Source organism: Silurus aristotelis, assembly GCF_946808225.1.
Source record: "Silurus aristotelis genome assembly, chromosome: 5".
Classification (NCBI taxonomy): domain Eukaryota; kingdom Metazoa; phylum Chordata; class Actinopteri; order Siluriformes; family Siluridae; genus Silurus; species Silurus aristotelis.
Window position 1 is genome coordinate 18859969 of NC_139578.1, and position 18828 is coordinate 18878796.

Here is an 18828-nt window from a genome sequence, read left to right on the forward strand (position 1 = left end):
ATCCGAATGCTGATGTTCCAACCGCATCCCAATGACAAACAAAATTAGGTTTAGTTTCAAGAAAGAAACCCCCGCGATTGGGAGCATTAAGCTATACCCAGATCCCGAAATGCAAAATGCATCAGGAAGATGGTGTTACAAAAGATGAGTCTGGTCGTACAAGCTGCCACATGTAATTTGGTTCAATGCCCTTGCACTGCTTTAGGCCAAGAATCTACATGTTTGCTAGAAACATTAGAACTGAAAAGAGAAAAAAGTATGACCAAAGAATGCTGTGGTTTGTGTGTATGTGTGTATAATGATTCCATTTGTCATTAATGTGCATGCATTGAACTGACCACTGACCACTTTCAGATGTACTTTGGAACTGGGTTACAGTACACAGGAGGCTTAAAAAAAAGGAAAACAGAAAGAAAAAACAAAATGTCTTCTGTAGTTAGACAGAAAAGACTAGTAGATTGTGTTGAGCCACAAAATTCTCTGCAATGACTGGATTTTTTTTCCTCTTCAGACAATTAACTTTACTATGATATGAGCTCAGGAGGAGCAAACATGCTGAATCGTGTGAGGAGATATTCGTAAGAAGAATGAGTTACCTCTTGTACTTTGGGATTTATTAAGCAACAAATGACACTTGACACAGTGTCCTTTAAAACAGGAACTGGGCTGTGCTTTTTAAAACAGTTGGACTTGTTTTGCTGTAAGATACTTTAAGTCTTAAAAAAGTTAAACAAAAAAAATTTAACAATTTAAAACACAGCTATATATCAAATTATTGTTTGTTTCCACTTGGTTTTCAAGTCTATCAAGTAGCTTTAAGTTAGTGTGACATATTAGTTTTTTTCAGCATTTTGTTTAGTGCTTTTATTAGCAGGGGGTTTCAAATGACGTTCAGTTGAGCTGTTTAGTTTAACCTTCATGAATGACCGTTTTGAAATGATATTACATGATAGATCCCCTAATAACCACTTGGACTCTTTTTGACTCTTCAGTCTTTGCTGCTATGCCAACCAACTCCTCACTAACAGACCCACATTTTACAAATTGTAAAAAATAGTGTCCTTCTTTCTTGTTCAGAAATAATATCTTGTCTAAAATCACCCCAGTATGTCAAAGTTCTATCTCCCTAGATCAGTTCTGAAGTAAGGCAAGCCTGTCACTCTGACCTCTCTGATAAGTCACACATTAGAGTTATTTAGACAGCTTTATTATAAAAAGAAATCATAAAAAAAACAGCATTACTTAGCCTTAACATGTTGAGCTGCTGGGATGTTGACTCATTCTTTTGTGGTGTGCCTAAGGCTACTATAACACACTCTTTTTTTTTTACTTTAAAAAATCAATTACTTGACTGCTGCTCATGGAAAATTCTGCAACAAGAAACAGAAACAGTGTGCTATCAATATCAATTCTGGCACTGCTACATGTCCGGTAATTAAAAACAGAGTTAAAATTCAGCTGGATAAACCAATAGTATAGAGAGCAAATAGCAAGATGTAAATCATAGAACTCATGAACTGATGAGGCTTCAAGTGCTAAATCCCATACAGCTGGTACTATCTGGTCCAGAGGACCAGGGAAATATTCTCTGTGTCTGTGTATTACTTTTAGTTTGTGCTTCTTTCATCCCCAAAAAAACCCCCAAAAAACTTCTGGGTGAGACGAGGTGGTGCGATCCGTTATCACCCCCAGATTGCTTATTTTCAATAATTATACTATCTGAACTGTTTTCTTCCTTTTATACCACAGCAATTTTTCAACGATTACAATTTTTTAAATTAGTAAAGTATTTGAGGACAGCACATACTTTTTAACCATTTATAGTTACCATTTATAGAATGTACTTTTCTTACGGAAAGTAAGAGAGAAATTTATAGAATGTAAAACAACATAGTTCCTGTTATCACTTAACTTACAGCAGCTATAAACAGTATTTTATTTATCATCCTCTTTTTCCTGTCTCTTGAAGCTAATCAGAAAGAAAAACATTTTATGTAACTTTTCATTTTACCCCTGACTCCATCCTTAAAAGTGAGTTATATATCTTTAAACATGTCTTTACAAAAATAATTCATTGTCAAATTACACAGTATATTAGATCTGTTGAGTTTTTTAAGCAAAAACACACTTGTTAATCTATGTATTATAAGGCGTTAATGGAGCATCCATCATACACGTCCATGTGAAAGTGCTGTTACTATACTAATGATAATGTATTGCAGCATTCATTCGACTACCTGTATTAAAAGTTTCTGTGATTTAAAACCAAGATTATGTTCTGCATAACTGATTCTGCCTTCAGTTCACAGGGTTTTTTTTGGTCCATAGTTTATGTGCCATAACATTATGATTATATATAAGAACAAAAACTGCAGGTTTTGTATACACTTTGAACATTTCATGTTCTTCAGGAAAAAAAAAAAAGAAAAAACAAACAAAACAAGCTTTACCACATTATTTTTGGGCATCTCATTTTGAAGTGCTGCCTTTATCATTAACATTAATTGCTCAGGACTGAGAGTGAACTGTAGGATTTGTTGCAGAAGAGAGAGAGAGCGAGAGAGAGAGAGAGAGAGAGAGCGAGAGAGCGAGAGAGAGAGAGAGAGAGAGAGAGAGAGAGAGAGAGAGAGAGAGAGAGAGAGAGAGACGCCCAGACCACACTCATATTTTTATTCAACTGTTTTCCTCATAGAAAGCTGCAGACCACTGTCTCCAAAAGTAACTATGATTAAAACCTCTGTGCATGAATTTGGTTTCATCCTCTCTAAACAGGCGAAGGATGAGAAAGCCACTATTTTGGACTAAAACGAGGAAAGATAGTTATATGATTGATTCATTGGGTTATATGTACATGTTGATATTATATTTCGAGGCACTTTGTGCGTATTTTCAACAAGTACTGTTTTTATATGCTGTGTTAACGATAAAAATGGGATCCCACAGACGGAACAGAACAGAATCCAGAAATCGACATACTTCCATTTTTATTTGGAGGGGATTTTTACATGTGACTGTTAAAGACTTACAGATGGATGCTTGTGAACATAAGAATCTTATATTTGTTTAAGAAACCTGTACAAAATGAATACTCTAATGTCATTCAGCAATCACACCCAGTCTTTTCAAGTCAGCCTATTACTCAACGCCAGTTTTTCAGAACTCAAACTGTACCAAAGCCTAATTCCTTCTGGAGTTCCCCCAAAAAAGAAAAGAATATACACCTGCTCCGTAAACCCACACAAACACACACTTTCTCACCGAAAATTCTCCTAACTTCATGCTGATGAAATGTCAGTGGCTTCTTGTGTTGCGGGGAGGCACTGATTCTCAGATAAAAGTGTGATCGGATATCAGGGTTCGTGTTTGTACAGACAGTACAGTCATTCTCCCGAAACTTTGGTGAAATGTATTATATGTTAAAACTTCATTTGGATGCCATCAACATGAATCAGTAGTTCACAACGTTTTTGGAGCCAGGAACTGTAACTGTAAAACAAATTCCACAGCCTTCCTCAGTACAGTTTAATTGTATAAACATAATTCAACTATACAAATATTAGACTCATGGTCATCATATGTGTTGTTTTTTTTTTTTTTTTTAAATATGTCTATTTATTAGACCCATTGAGCCATAGATTCCACAGACCCCCTTAGCAAATATCTATTTCTTATTTACTTTATAATATTTGTTATTCATTTATTAAGAGTTTTCCAGAACATTCCAGCAACAAAACACATTATTTATAGGACTACTTTATTTTGAGATACGTTTTTAATGATACTTGTTTAATGCTATAGAAATATATGTTTGTTATTGTGTAAATGTAAACTCCACAACTGTAATTTTATTATTTATTTTTTTAATCATGGACCCTTTACTGTCCATTGCTTCATGGACACTAAAGAGAGAACCACTGATACAAACCATACACTTTGAGCAGGACATAATCATATTTTCCATGATTTTTTTTTTACTTATTATCTCAGAACTCTTACAGAATGTCTGCAGATAAAAATGACTGCTACTGGAAGATTTCCAGTGCACATTCTTTTTTTCTTTTTTTTTGTGGTAAAGAAAATTTTCTGACGGTATTATTCTCTTTGGAAGCCCTTGTTCTTCTCATTCCTCCATTTTCTCTTATTCTTACTGACTACCCAGAGACCTGTTTATATTGTTTTTTTTTTTATAGGTAATAAATGAAGCGAACAGCCTTATTAAAAGTTATGACAGGCAGCTAGCATATCATAAGTGGCAAGCCATAGCTCAATGCCCACATTTGGGTAGGTCACAGAGACAAAATCACATCTGGTTGGATGCTGGATCATAACTAGAGAATCAAACCTAGTCTTTTTTTTGGCTGAGACACATAAGGAGCAGACAGCGCTGGATTTACAGGCGGCACACTCAAGGGTTAGTCGTGATTGCTTGAATTGGCGGTGCACGTTGCATTTATGGAGCTCCTGAGATGGATGTCTTCCATATAAAACAGTTTTTTTAACCGGAGAGAGGGACAAGTGTATGTGTGAAAGAGTGAGAGAGACAGAGGATAAATACTGTTATATGTTACCGAATATAATAGACCCAGTGAGTGGATTCTTAAAAAAGTCAGTGAGTAAAATATAAAAGAAAGAAAAAAAAAAACCCAATTCCTGAACTGTTGTTCTTAAGTAACACTTAATACAGATGATTATCTGATATCTTCAATATGCCTGAATACCAGATGTTCTCTGGAGGAAACTTTACATTGTGCCTGTGAATATTCATAATAACTTTATTAGTTTTTCAAAGAATTAAGTCTGAACTAAACATATGCAAATACTGCAGTATTTGAGATTCCTTTTGGGTGCTGTGTAGTAAAGGCACTCAAAAGATCTTTTACTGGTTTCATCTGTGCAAATTTTATGTTTCCTATAAAAACTGCAAGAGACTGGAGGTCTTCCTCAGATTGTAATAAAACAGAAGGGGGAAAAGAGTGGAAAAAATTGTTTCAAGGGGTTGAGGTTCACTTCTTCCAGACTTTGGGGTTGCAAAATGGCCATCCATTTCCAGTTTCTCTCCACTAACTTTCATGCCCTGCCTTTTCCTGTAGCACCCACTTTCACTCTCTGTCACTCCAACCTATATCTCTGTCAACTTCTCCTCCCCTTTCCCTCCATTTCTAGCTCTGGCAGACTTATAGAGCAGTAATAAAAAATGAATAATGCAGCTCCAGATCAGAGACGTGAGGATTTATGTCTGATGCGCCTGGTCGTGTCCCATCTGTATTGGAGTCCTGTGGATATCAGGAACGGCATTTTGAAATCAGCAGTCAGGCTGCCAGTAAATGTTCCAAGACTGGATCATAGCACCAAACAAACACAGCAGAGCTTAGTCGCAGTGGCAGCTGCATCAGTAAACATGTTTGACTAAGATTAGGACATTTTGCCTGCCATTTTATGAATTAATAGATCAGTTCTTGCTCTCCCATTGCCCATTGCTCTCCCATAGATCAGTTCTTGCTCTCCCATCTTTGAAGCGATGTGGCGTTAGGTTTACATGGTGTTAGATGTTTATTGCTGAATGCAAAAATGTGCATAAGTCTTGGTTTTAATGCAAACGAAGATCAAAAGCACACCTCTTTTTTTACTCACTTCCTGAATTTCCTACTCAATTGCTGATGTTTTTCCATTTACTATATGGCGAACAACATGCAAGCAGGTTTACTTGCAAGCTTAAAAGTCATCCCCATGCTCTGTATTTGATTGATTCAATGACATGTTTTTTTATTTATTTTAACAGCCCTCCTCGGAGCACCAGGGTTCAGGGTTCGATCCTGCACTCGGGTTGGTGTCTGTGTGGGACTTTCCATGTTCTCTGCATGTTCATGTGGGTTTCCTCCATATTCTCCGGTTTCCTCCCATTGTCCAAAAACAAGCATATGCTAAATCCCGCCTCACATCTAGTGTTCCTGGAGATAGATTTCGCATCCAATGCAACCCTGACCAGGAGCAGTGAAGATAGCTGAATTTCATATAATCCATACTCTCTATTCAGCTCTTCAATGCGCTGTCGTGGAAAAAAAATGGTCACTTGATCTACGAGACACTAAAAAAAAGGGAGTATTGTCTTGTAGACTTTTCCCACACAAATGAGATGTTTTAAAAAAGTGGGAATATTCCACAGCATTAAAAAAAGTATTGCATTTCTTGTTTTTTTATTGAATCATTCTCATATTGCATGGTGTGTAATCACTTCATGATGGAGCAAAGCCATATTTTAATTAATCAAATAAAACCACACAATGACCACATCTCACTTTTGCTTTCTTTTCCACAACACGATAAAGGACGGTGGCTCGCCCTCCCTGTACAGCCCGGTGTAACCCAGCCGGGCCGCGCCAACTCTCACGATAACATGAGCTCGTCTCGGCGCTACACTCTATTGTGAGAGTTTTCCAAATCTCGCGAGATCGGAGAAGTTTCCCACGCCTGTTGTTGTGGCGTCTGCCCTTTTCTCTCACCCCCCCTCCCTCTTCCCTGTGCCCCCTCCCCCCCACACTCCTCTCTCCACCCCTCCGCTACCTCTTCCTCCCTCCCTCCTCCTCCTCCACGGTGCCCGCCCCTTTTTTTTTTCCTCTGTCTCCCTCGTCCCTTCATCCCCAGTCCGCTTGGCTTGTCTCGGCGGCTGGTCGGGTGTTGCGAGCGCGGATCTCGCGAGTGTTGGAGTTTGGGTGAGAGTTTGTGGAAGATGGCGCCTGTTGTGACAGGGTAAGTCCGAGATTCAGCGCTGCTGCTGCTGAGCCCGGAGAGCCCAAGTGCTTTCTAAGTAGGTTACTTTCACATGAAGCCGTGTGGCAGCACATCAGCTCCCGGATCATCATTTCGGTTATTAACGGACACTTTTTTAACGGACATTCTGTTTGCGTGTGTTAATGTGGTCTTTCTTTTTGTCCCGTGTGTAGTGACTGTTGCTACCCTGTGTTGTATTATTATGGGCTGTGTGAGTGTGTGTTCTACGCTGAGCCTCTGAATGCCAGTTAAGGGCTAAGCAGCTAACCTTCAGCCATTCTTCCTTGGGGTAGCTTTACATCCAGGTAATAGCTGTGTAATAAAAATATTCGCATTGTAGGGGGAAACTCACTCTCTCTCACACACACACACGCACGCACGCACGCGCGGAATGTTGAAATGAGAAGTGTTGGATGTGCAGCTCAGGGGCTTTGTTTCGGAGAAGCCCCGTCTCTGTCTGTGCCTTCGCCTTACATTGGTTTTTGCCTTGTATCTGGTGTTGTAAGTTACTTCGGCGTGTGTGCGGGGAAGCCTAGTGTGTGTGTGAGAGCGTGTAGTGTGTGTGTGTGTTCTCGGCTTGAGTGTTGTTTACCAAACAGCCCCGCTGCTGCTGCTGATATCACTGTGATTCGAGGTCGCGCCGCACCGCCGAGTGCAACTGAGGACATTATCCACCAGCTCCAAGTCCAACCTGAAAGCTTTATATATTCGAATAAATCCTAGTTTATTATATATTTTAAAAAACGTGCTTCCAGAACGAGTATACATCCTCTTGCTTGGTTCTCTTACTAAAACTGGTTTAAAAAAAAAAAGGCTGTTTCTTCTGCCAGGTCTTGTTCTGTACTATAGACCCACTTTATCCTTCACATCATGTTTTCTTTCCTCTGTACTTTCAGTAATCTGAGCATCTCTTACACACCTTTCCTTCGCTCTTTACATGACACAAGCATCCCGGCGAAGACTTAACGAACATATCATATAGAATGAAGTTTTCTGCTTTATAAATCTCCCTAAAAATCACAACCCGTCTCTGCCCAAAATGTAGTATCATCTCGATGTCCATAATGTGTGTAAACTGTAGAAGAAACTGTACATGACTCTTATTTTAGTCTGTTTTTTCCTCTCTGCATGTTCTTTTTTTTTATAAATTTTTTTGTAAGATATCTAAAACATTAACAACGATCACTAAAAATCTGTGTATCGGTGCTTTTTCAATTCTATTTACTCATCCCATTGTGTGTAATGTTGATATTCGAATAAGACACCAGTATTTGTGATAATGCACGCCAAATATATTCTGTATCTTTTTATTTATTGGTTTATTTTTTTATAATATTTACAGTCTGGTAAAAATTTTCTAGTTTTTTTTGCCCTATGAGCGTATAGTGTCGCCTTTTTTAAATTTATTTATATGTACAAACCAATAGACCATGTTGATTCTTAAAAAAAAAAACACATTTGTAATCATAGTGTTATGTATTTTATTAGTTAAATTCGGGTGCCGTTTTTAGTTGTTTCAGTAAAAAGGCGGCGGCATCACATCGCATTTAATGCATCATATGTAAAGTCTCATTTTTCTTTTCTGCTCAGCGTTCTTTTTAAATAAGCTCTTTGCTCCCCTTTATAATCCTTTAGGCAGCTCAGTAGGTGACTGTGTGTGTGTGTGTGTGTGTGTGTGTGTGTGTGTGTGTGTGTGTGTGTGTGTGTGTGTAAAGCAGCATTGACAGGGCTGGCTGTATGGGGGCTTTCCAGCAGACCTGAACTGCCTCTGTTTGCTCAGAGAAGCCAGCAACTGGCTGAACGGCCACCTGTCTGTCTGATTTTATCCACTGAGGCCCGTCTCTGAACACTAGAAAAGACGAGGGGTCATCCGCTGATTTTGGGGGGGTGGGGTAAAGGCATACATGTAATTAAAGGGCCATAAGGAGGCTTTATTAGCATGAGACAGGATATTGATGTGTAAACGGCTGGAGCTGCAACTGTTCGGCTGTCCCTTTTAGCTTTTTCTTTTTTCTCCTTCTTCTTTTTTTTTTTCTTTCTTTTTTAAACGAAGGGTTGGTTCTTCCACCTGTTCCCTGGTCAAGAAAGCTCAAGGGAGAAGAAGTGTGCCACAATAGTGAACCCCCCCCACACACACACACACGCACACACACACACACACACACACACACCCTTTTTGTATTTTTTTGTATTTATTGTTTATTTTTGGGAGGAGGGTGTTAGAAAAGGGACGTGTAACAGCAAAGTCGTATCAAGATCAGTTGACCAAAGTGAAGCGTTCGTTTTCAAGCTCGTTACCAATAATGAGATACATCATTTTACCCAAAGTATCATTTCATAATAATCTGATCATTTTAAATGTGGTCAGTGTATAAAGGTAGAAAGGAACTGAAGCTCGGTGTGTTTTCTGGAATACACTGGTGCGAGTGTTCCCTTTTTTTTTTTTTACTATTATTTTTTTTATAAATGTGTTGAAAGAAAACTGATCATTGTTATACCCATAGACACCTATTGTGTTATAGGATATAAGCAGCAGGGGAAAGACGATCTGTTTTGGATAGTAATCTCAGCCTCATGTGGAATCATGAAAGTGTTAATTACCTGTTCCAGCACGACTTGCCCCGAGGGAATAGGATTTGACTTAACGATTTGATTGAACGCGCATGTCATCGTCATTATTTTCGTTTTCAGGTTGCGCTGTTCGGTGGAAGTTTATCCCCTTCGGTATCGCGTGTGTGTGTGTGTGTTGCTGGGGTCTGACCTTGCAAAAGAGAGGTGAGATGTGTTAAAAGAGAAGTGTTCCCACAGGGCCTCTATCTATCCCTAATGCCTATTATCAAGTTGAAGGTTTGAGACGCGGAAAGAGAGAGAGACCCGGGGAGAGAAAGACGTACACAAAAACAGGAGGCACAAAGCGTGAGAGAGAGAGAGAGAGAGAGAGAGAGAGAGAGAGAGAGAGAGAGAGAGAGAGAGAGATGCACACAAAACAAGAGACGCATGGAGAGAGACCCAGAGAAAAACATACACAAAACAAGAGACGTTGAGAGAAAGAAAGAGGGAAAGATGTAAACAAAACCAGGAGACTCACAGAGAGAAAGAGAGGGAGAGAAAAGCACACAAAACAAGACACACACACACACACACAGATAATAACGTACACAAACAAGAGACAGAAAGAGACAGTGAAAGAGAAATGATGTGAGACTGGAGAGAGATTTTTTTCTGTGTGTGAGAGAGAGAGGGAGAAAATGAGTGTGACCTCTACCCGACCCTCAGTTACCTGAGCAAAAGGTAAACGATTAGTCTCTCGCTTTTCTCAGCCACGTCTCCTTGTTCCGACCACTTTATTTGCAGCAGTGACAACGTTGAAAAGAAAAAAAGGAAGCCGAGATTTGCATCAGACACACACGCAGTGTTCCTGAAAGCATTAGAGTCTGTAATGAAGTGTTAATATGAGCATATGAGGAGGAAATCCAGCGAAGCTTCCATTAGGTCACGGACCATTTCAACTCCGGTGACTTTTCGTTGGTGCCAGCCGCACACGAAGCATGTCTTTAGGATTTCAGCGAGACGTTTCAGTCCCTCACCACATGAACGTTGGCCTTTTTCGACGCTGGTTGCTCACAGCTGTGATGTCAGCGGATGAGTGCGTGTCAGATTTAGCTGTGAAAACGCTGAACGTCTGTAAAAGCCAAATGTCTGTAAAAGCCGCTCCGGTTCGATCGATTCTCCTCTCGATGTATTGACGTTTGACTAACTTCTGTGTGAAGTAGCCAGTTTTTGTGCCAAGCATGAGGTTTGGGTTTTCACGCCAAGAAACCGAAGCGCACCGTTTACTCGGGCGAGCTCGGTATGTTTTAAATTGTATTAGCGTTATCGTAGGGGATCAGAACGTATTTGCAGAGTCCAGCCAAAAATCCAGTTAAGACGAGGGGAAGTGCAGTTTTATGAAACACCGAGGCGACTGGACAGAAATCATAGTTCCTCCATTGTGTTTGCTTTGGCTTGGCTCATGGATAAGAAGAGGAAAAAAAACAAGCTTGGGAGAAGAGTGCTGTTTACAGTGCCCTTTACTTTCACAGTTTCCTGATTCTCGCTCCAGCCGCTCGGTTACATTCACAGCCCCGGCGAAGGGAACTTTGCTTTCTTCAGCGTCAGCAGTTCTAGATATTTTTTCCCCTCCCTTACCAGCCAGGATGTTTCATTCAGAAAACATGAAGCGATTCCCCTCCAATATGTGATTTTCATTTCTGCCTCACATTCGGCTCGGGCCGTTCTCAATGTAGAAACGTGATCGTTATAAACTCGAGCCCACGTGTTTTTTTTTTTTGTTTTTTTTGAGATAGAGAAATCATAGCTTATCAGATGTGTTCTTCATTCGGGATCTTTTGGCCATTTAGATGAGTCGGAACGCATGCGAAAGGCCTCACAAGTGGAGCGAGTCTGGCTGAAACAGAAAGCAGAGCGGAGACATGCTCATTGTGTGATTGTGTGGGACAGCAAATGGCTCTCGCTGATGAGTTGTTTGTGTTGGCTGGAGACGAAGGCCTCGGCGCTGCGCTGTGACTGAGTGACGGCGAATTCTCTCCGGCTCTGGAGGATGTGAAGGGGTTTTCTTTCGCGTAGCTGTTTATACGAGTTTGCCTAGTAACTGGAAACAGTGACATTTACTTTTGTGCCGCGACCGTCTCGCTCGCTTTAATGTGCCGAGGCAGGGAAAAGCAAAACAACCACCGAAATGTCCCAGCCGCCGTTTCAATTTCTGTGCTGCTCGACTCCCGAAGAAATGCCACTGTTGCAACTTTATTTAATATAAAGATGTTTTTATAACCCAAACGCAGTGTTTCTGTTCATTCGCTTTGTCTCTTACTTACGAACATGTCCAGCCAGAACAAGCCATCATGTGTGCTTAGAGGAATCTTGCTTGAGGTTGTGCAGCGCTTTCGCAGGTATCAGCAATAAATATTCAAGTGGCGACTCGGAGTCACCAAGAGTTTAAAGTGGTCCATCATCTCCTCAGAGGCATCGTGAGCTGCGGTCTGGAGTACCGCGTTTCTTTCTTTTGTTTGTTTCTTTCGCTCTTTCGCTCTTTTTTCTTTCTTTCTTTCTTTCTTTTGCTCTTTCTTAATTTCGCTCTTTCTGTCTTTCACTCTTTGTCTTTTTTTCACTCGTTCTGTCTTTCTCTCTTTCTCTCTTTCTTTTTTTCTTTCGCTCTCTTTCTTTTGCTCTTTCTTTCTTTCGCTCTTTCTGTCTTTCACTCTTTTCTGTCTTTCTTTCCCTTTCTGTCTTTTTTTCCACTCTTTCTGTCTTTTTTTTCCACTCTTTCTCTCTTTTTTTTTCACTCTTTCTGTCTTTGTCTTTCTGTCTTTCTCTCTTTGTCTTTCTTTTGCTCTTTCTGTCTTTCACTCTTTTCTGTCTTTTTTTTACTCTTTTGTCTTTTTTTACTCTTTCTGTCTTTCGCTCTTTCGTTCACTTTTTTTCTTTCTTTCGCTCTTTTCGTTCTTTCTTTCTGATTGTCTGTCTCTGTCCTATTTTTTCTTTCTTTCTTTCTTTCTTTCTTTCTTTCTTTCTTTCTTTCTTTCTTTCTTTCTTTCTTTCTTTCTTTTTACTTCACTCATCATGGTTATGTTTAAAAAAAAAAAGGGACATTCTTCTAACTGTGTCTGTTTTGTTTGTTTGTTTCAAACCATCACAACAATCTCTTTTCACTCGTTTTATCAGAGGTGGTTAAGTTCCTTGTTCGGATTTCTCGAAATGTCAAACCCCCCAAACACCTCTTTTAAGTCAGATGACATTTTCTTTTTACTTTCTAACCCCAGTCTTCTGAAACTCTTTATTAGGAAACTATACAACTGTAAAAATGACAAGGACCCACTGAGTACAGCTTTCTAAAGATCATTAAGAACACAATCCATGTGTAATAGTATCTGTGTGCAGCAGTATATTCACTGTGTATCAGGCTTTTACTGAGTATCAACACATTTCTGTTCAAACTTGACATGCAGGTTGATATTAAATATACACAGTGATATATTGAGGTAACACTTTTTTTCCAGTCACTAGTTTATCTACAATACACTCGGATAGGCGATTTCCACCAATGCTTCCAAAACAAAAAAAAACCCAGTTTGCTTGGTTATGCTTTTGGTTATGCTCCTGAGAGTCCTCATATTCTGCACTATTGACTCGGCTTTGAAGGAAATTTATTTGCAAAAAAAAAAAAGGGTTGATCGGTCCAGCTTCCCATCTAATCGAGTCGAGAAACTGATTATGTTGCTATCATCACTTCTGCCGGTTGTTTGAAAGTCTTTTTTTTACAAACCGCACATCATACGTGGCTGTTCGAATTACAATATGCGGCTGTGCAAAGCCGGTAACCACGTTGCAGGACGGATATTGGAGAACATATCTGGGTTGTGTTGCAACATGTGTTTGGGCAGAAGGCTTCGATAGCCATGAATCTGGAAGGGAGTTTCTTGAAGAGGCATCAAAGTGAAAGAGAGCCGGGACTCTCCCCTGTCAGCATCTCTTCTCATCTCAGGAACTCAGAAATGAGAGCAAAGCAAGCATAAAGGTGATCAAGGAACTGAAATAAGTGTTTTTTTTTTGTTTTTTTTTCTCCTCCCTGCCTCATTTACAGCAGCACGTAGTAAGCAGATGGCAAGTGAGGATGCAACACAGTGTATCACTAACACCTTCTGTCTCTCACATTTTCCCTCCCCTCCTCTTCCCCTGCTAAGGAGCACAAGTGGGCTAAAGGTCAGATGAGACTTTGTGAAATGGCTGACTGCGTTCTTTTCCACTTCCTTCTTCACATTTTCTTGGTATATTCTCTAGCATCTTAGACTCAGACCATGGGGTATTCGCTCAAGGTTGTGCGATTGGAAGGAGGCTGTTATTTGTGGTGAGACAGACGGCATGCCGGATATCCGAGCAGGCGCATTGAATAATGGACCCCACAGCACCTGTTTTGTGGTCCTCTAGTGTACGTAAGTCATGAGTTTTTCCAGCTAACGTATGTGGCGATGGGTCACTGCGAGTGCACAGGCTTACAGTCATATTCCCTTCGACGAGGATCGTGTCGACTCGAATTCTCTCCGTAAGAAAACCTCCATTCTGAAAGCATTCCAAAGCAGGCCATTCATTTACACTTGGCCAGGCTTTAGATCAGTATTTGGAACATACTAAGAAAATATACTTTTCAAACGAAAGAGCAGTCCGGAATTGGGATAAATGTGCAGCGAAACAAATTAAAGCAGTACGTCATAATAAAAATAAAAAAACAATAATAAAAGCACAATAAAATGTAAGTAATAAAACTGTAAAATAGCTCAAAGTTTGGCCACTGAAAAAAGGGTTCGGGGAAAGAAATAAAGCGCTAAAACTTACGAGCAAAAAAGCGGTGCAGGGTTCTTTTTCTTTTTTTCCTGGTGATTTAATATGAAACATAACACTTCAAAAATAACAAGTTGTTCGGAGAATTCAAAATGGTGGCAAAAGTGTTGCATCTTTTTCTGTCCTGTATTGATTCCAGATATTCAGTTGGAACGCAGAAGAGACTGCGAGTGTGCTGCTTTTAATAAATGTGAAAACCCCAAAAAATGTTGCTTTGTCAGTTACACACACTATACGGACAAACGTTTTGGGAATCTTGACCTTTTCAGCATATGTGATTCTTCCTCAAACCGTAACATTCGAGGCACACAATTGTATAGGATGCATTTGGATCTTTACATTTTTCCTTCACTTGAACTGGAAGGACCCAAACCTGTTTCAGCACAACAATGATGTGCACAAAGCCAGTTTCATGAAGATATGATTTGGAATGGATGATCTTAAGTGAGCTGCTATATACACCTTTGGGATGAAATGAAGCACTGACCACACCCCAGGTCTCCTCACCCTACAGCACTACCTGACTTTACTAAAACCCTTGTGGCTGAATGAGCACAAATCTTCACAAGCACATTCCAAGATCTAGTGGAACATCCCAGAAGAGTGGAGGTTTTTATAACAGTAAATGGGGATTAAATTGGAACTGGGATGTTCCAAAAGCACGTACGGATCTCATGCTCACAAGTCCTTAAATCTTTGTCCATGTAAGGCGTCCTTCATGTTGATGCAAATTGAATGCATATGTGTGTTTTTGTGTACTATTAAAGTTTTCCTCCAACACATTTTTACCCATGTTACATTGAAACCTAAATTGTATTTTGTAAATTTAGCAGATTCCAATCTGGCAACCCTGAACCGCTTAACTTGTGGATCATTTTTTTCCTTCCTCATTTGCTGATGCATATTGAACGCATGTGTGTGTTTTTGTGTACTTTTTAAAGCTTTCCCCAGACAATCCAATCCCCCCATTTTCCATTTTTAGTTGAAACCTAAATTGTATTATGTAAGATTTACAGATTTTATTTTGTAAAGATCTAACTAATCCATCAAAATAGGCTTAGGATAAAAGTGTAATTTCTTTTAATTGGAGCTCATGGCAAACTAGTAAAAAGACTCCGAAACATCCAAAGGAATGTTTCTTTTTCTGTCTCGAACAGCCCTAAAGTGCACACTTCGATGTGTGTGTATGCGTACGCATGTTCATGTGTGTGCATGCATGATTGTTTTAGGCAAGCGGCCAACAGCAAAGCGGCTCTCCACAAAGACCCATATGGAACATCTATGGGCCCTGCTTGATGTTGGAAGTGGTGTGAGAGTGTGTGAGAGTGTGTGAGAGTGTGTGAGAGTGTGTGAGAGTGTGTGAGAGTGTGTGAGAGTGTGTGAGAGTGTGTGTGTGTGTGAGAGAGTTTTCTTTGACACTTCCCTGTCATTAAAATGTCCTCTTGACAACAAGGAGCTGGTGCTGTGGGCTCAACCATATGCGCCTAGCCTGAGGCGACCCGACCCGATACGACCGAGCCAAAACAGAACCGGCCACGCCGAGCCTCGCTTTTCCGATGCGCTCCACCCTTGTGTCATTAGTCAGGGGATTTCAAGGCAGAAATTAGTGTCTGATCTCAGTGATTCCTTTGCTCCCCCAAAATTGGGCACTTTACGTGTCCTACTTCCTTGTGGGTGTGGTATGGTTTGAAAGCGAAGGCAACTGAAGGAATTGTCGTTTAAATCGCTTTGAAAGCTTCAAGTCCCTCGTTTTATTCCACACGTCAACATGTTTTCTAGAAACAGGAAATCAAAGTGATGACATTGAACTGCGTTTGAGAGGAACTGAGCAAAACGGATCTTCTGCTGAGCACATCAACGAAAGTGTTTTTTCTTTAGTTCTAACATCTTGCACAAATTCCTAATCGGGCATGACCGATCAAAAAAAACTTTTTTTTTTTTTTTTTTTATCATTTGCCCAGAAAAAGAAAATGTCACCCAGTTGCTTAAGCCGCAGTCACCCCCGTGTTTCTCGGAAAGCCGGAAAGCAGCGCATCAGATGGCACAAAGTGACCCGGTTCAATTCATCAAAGAACAAATGAGCCTAAAAGCCTTTTACACATGGGCATGTGGTGAACCCAGGAAAAGGCATATGGCACATTTTGGCTTAGGCACCCGGTGCATGAAACGAGTTTACCCCAATTATGTCTCGAGCTCCATTACCCTCCCATTTCCCTTGTACATTCCTGCATCTTCAGATCCCGTTTGTCCCTTTTGTGTCATTCAGGATTCCTCTGGAGGAATTTGAATGGGTACATGCTTGTATGGCATGTCTCACCCGTAACAGTGACACTGTTTGGTCCTTGGCCTTGTTGGCACAGTGGCACATTGCTGGCACACACCACCATCTGTCTTTCCTGTGAGGATTCACCACAGAATTGATGTGGAATTTGTACTTTTTTTGAATTGTTGAATAGTAAAGGAACTTAAGAGACAGTTGTGTTTTAACCACAGTGACTGGTTAATGGCGGTTTAATGGAAGTATTGTGACATTAGTGAACATCATTGACTACAGGACCGACTCAGGCTTTCTTTATACTCCGTTCTCTCAAACACGACCGGTGATATATCTCTGAAACTGTTCTGCAGTGTCCAGGTGTGGGTTGTGGTGGGCTACCAGATAGTTTTCAAACTTCAAGGGCCGTGTTTTAAATGCCTTCAAGAAGAATAATTGAGCACACTTGTAGTTGTTTATTAAAGATTAGCACCTTTTTTATCAAAAAGTATTTTCATAAAAATGGTACCTGGTTTGTAAGTGTGTAAAAGTGGTGTTTTGAGCTGAATCATACTGGGAAATTGTATGTTCCCATACAGTGAATACAGTGTACCAGAGAATTATAGCACTGAGGCTCCACTAGTAATTTCTAGGTTGGAGATACCTGTAGAGGGATTTCATTTGAATCTTTTATGTTCCCAGGTTTTTTGCTTTGAAAGCCTGAGATGATTTTTGCACAGCACTTTGTGTTTCCTGAACCGGTTGAAGAATCTTGCCGAAAGCTCAATCTATGGCCAAATCTTCATCTGCTATCAAAGGCACCCAAAACCGAGTGCTTCTGCTTAAAATGAACTGTTCTGGTACTTAGCAGAAATCAGGATGTCTTCAAAAGAACCCCTAAACCTTCAGCCACAAACCGTCCCCAAAGCATCACTTAGTCTCCTCCGTATTTTCAGTGTCTGTATGAGCAGTTTTTACTGCTATTACATCCTCATCCGACCACAACACACAAAGCCAATTGTCATTCTAATGGAGCTTTGTGACGCAAAGGTTCTGCATCTTGTGACGTGCTTTTAGGAATCGTTTCTTTCAAAACCGCACGCAGTCACGACAATGGCATTTACCTGGTTAATTCGGCAACGTTGCCGCTCTATAGAACTGCAATTGCGAGGGATATCGGAGTATTTTGCACCCTTCATTGTTTTCCCGACTATTTGGGAGACCATTTTTAACAGTGTGTTTTTAAGTGCATTACTGGATGTGTGCTAGTCAACAAACATTTTTTTTTTTGTGTGTGTGTTTTTGTAGTGGAAGTTCTTTTGTTTTTTTCTCTTACTAATAGATGACCAAATGATTATATATGTGTGCAGCCTCATATTCATCCCCCCAGGCAACTGTAGAGTTCCTGCAGAGTGAAAAGTTTTTTGTTAGAACAAATGCCATAGTTTCTTCTTTTTGTGTGTGTGTGTGTGTGTGAGTGTGAAAGTGGTTTATTTATTTATTTTTTTTAATGTTCGTTATCAGTATTTTGTTGAAAGAAAAAAAAACAACCCGTTTTAATAAATAGTGGATGAATTTGTCAAGCTTTGATGCACACACTGTGTTCCACATTACACAACGCTCCCCATAAATCTAGGTATTTATTCACTTGCTCGTTCAACAAACAAAAAAATTAGTTTGCAAATAAGTTTTGGTATTCTGTGCAAGTTTGTGGCGCTCCAGGTCCTGTGAGAGACCACAGCGTGCTGCTGGCGTGCCAAACTGCTTCTGGTGGCAGGTTGAGGTCGGATCGCTGAGTGACATCAGGAAGATGGTATTTCTCAATGACCCACCACTGAAAACGTTGTCACAGTGGTTAGCTCTTAGAAATTTATCTTTGTGCCTGCAGGCACCTGACAAGCAGGATATGCTTCTAATTTACTGCCCACCACCACAGTGTAATTCACACTTTCACACCAAAGGCGCGCGCACACACACACACACACACATCAAGAAAAGAAAAAAAAAAGAGTTGCGTTTTCTTTGCTCACGTTGATCTTTTTTTTTTTTAAGCCTCACCACACACACACACACACACACACACACATTCAGCAGTAGTGATAATGGCACTTCTGTAAGTAGCGAGGACCAATCCCCTGAAGCCCTGAAACGCTATCTGTACTTTAAATCCACTCGGTCTATGTTTTTTTATGCTGCTGCTGATTTAAATCCCTGGGCGAGCTGCACAGACCGGTGTGCCAAAGCGGTGTTGAGGGATGAGTAAATTCACGGGTGAAAGCAGGACGCAAGAGGAGATACACGAGGTAGTAAACGGAAAGCTCTCGTCCGAATCCGGCATTCGGTGACGAACAAAATCGCTTTCCACGATCTCGTTGTGACCTGCGAACACAAACGTGTTGCGATCCCCATTT

General features: G+C 40.4%; 1 protein-coding gene across 2 annotated transcripts in view; it reads left to right on the forward strand.

Annotated features, from left to right (window-relative positions):
* Positions 1 to 6451: 6451 nt before the first annotated feature.
* Positions 6452 to 18828, forward strand: part of rbpjb (recombination signal binding protein for immunoglobulin kappa J region b) — a 41046-nt gene continuing 28669 nt past the window's right edge. The window contains exon 1 of one of the 2 annotated variants that reach the window (XM_083541278.1): positions 6452 to 6747. In XM_083541278.1, the coding sequence (XP_083397404.1) occupies positions 6728 to 6747 (20 nt within the window). In that variant the 5' untranslated portion in view covers positions 6452 to 6727. Of the gene's footprint in view, positions 6806 to 18828 lie in introns of both variants that reach the window. The other variant, XM_083541279.1, reaches the window with a different exon arrangement.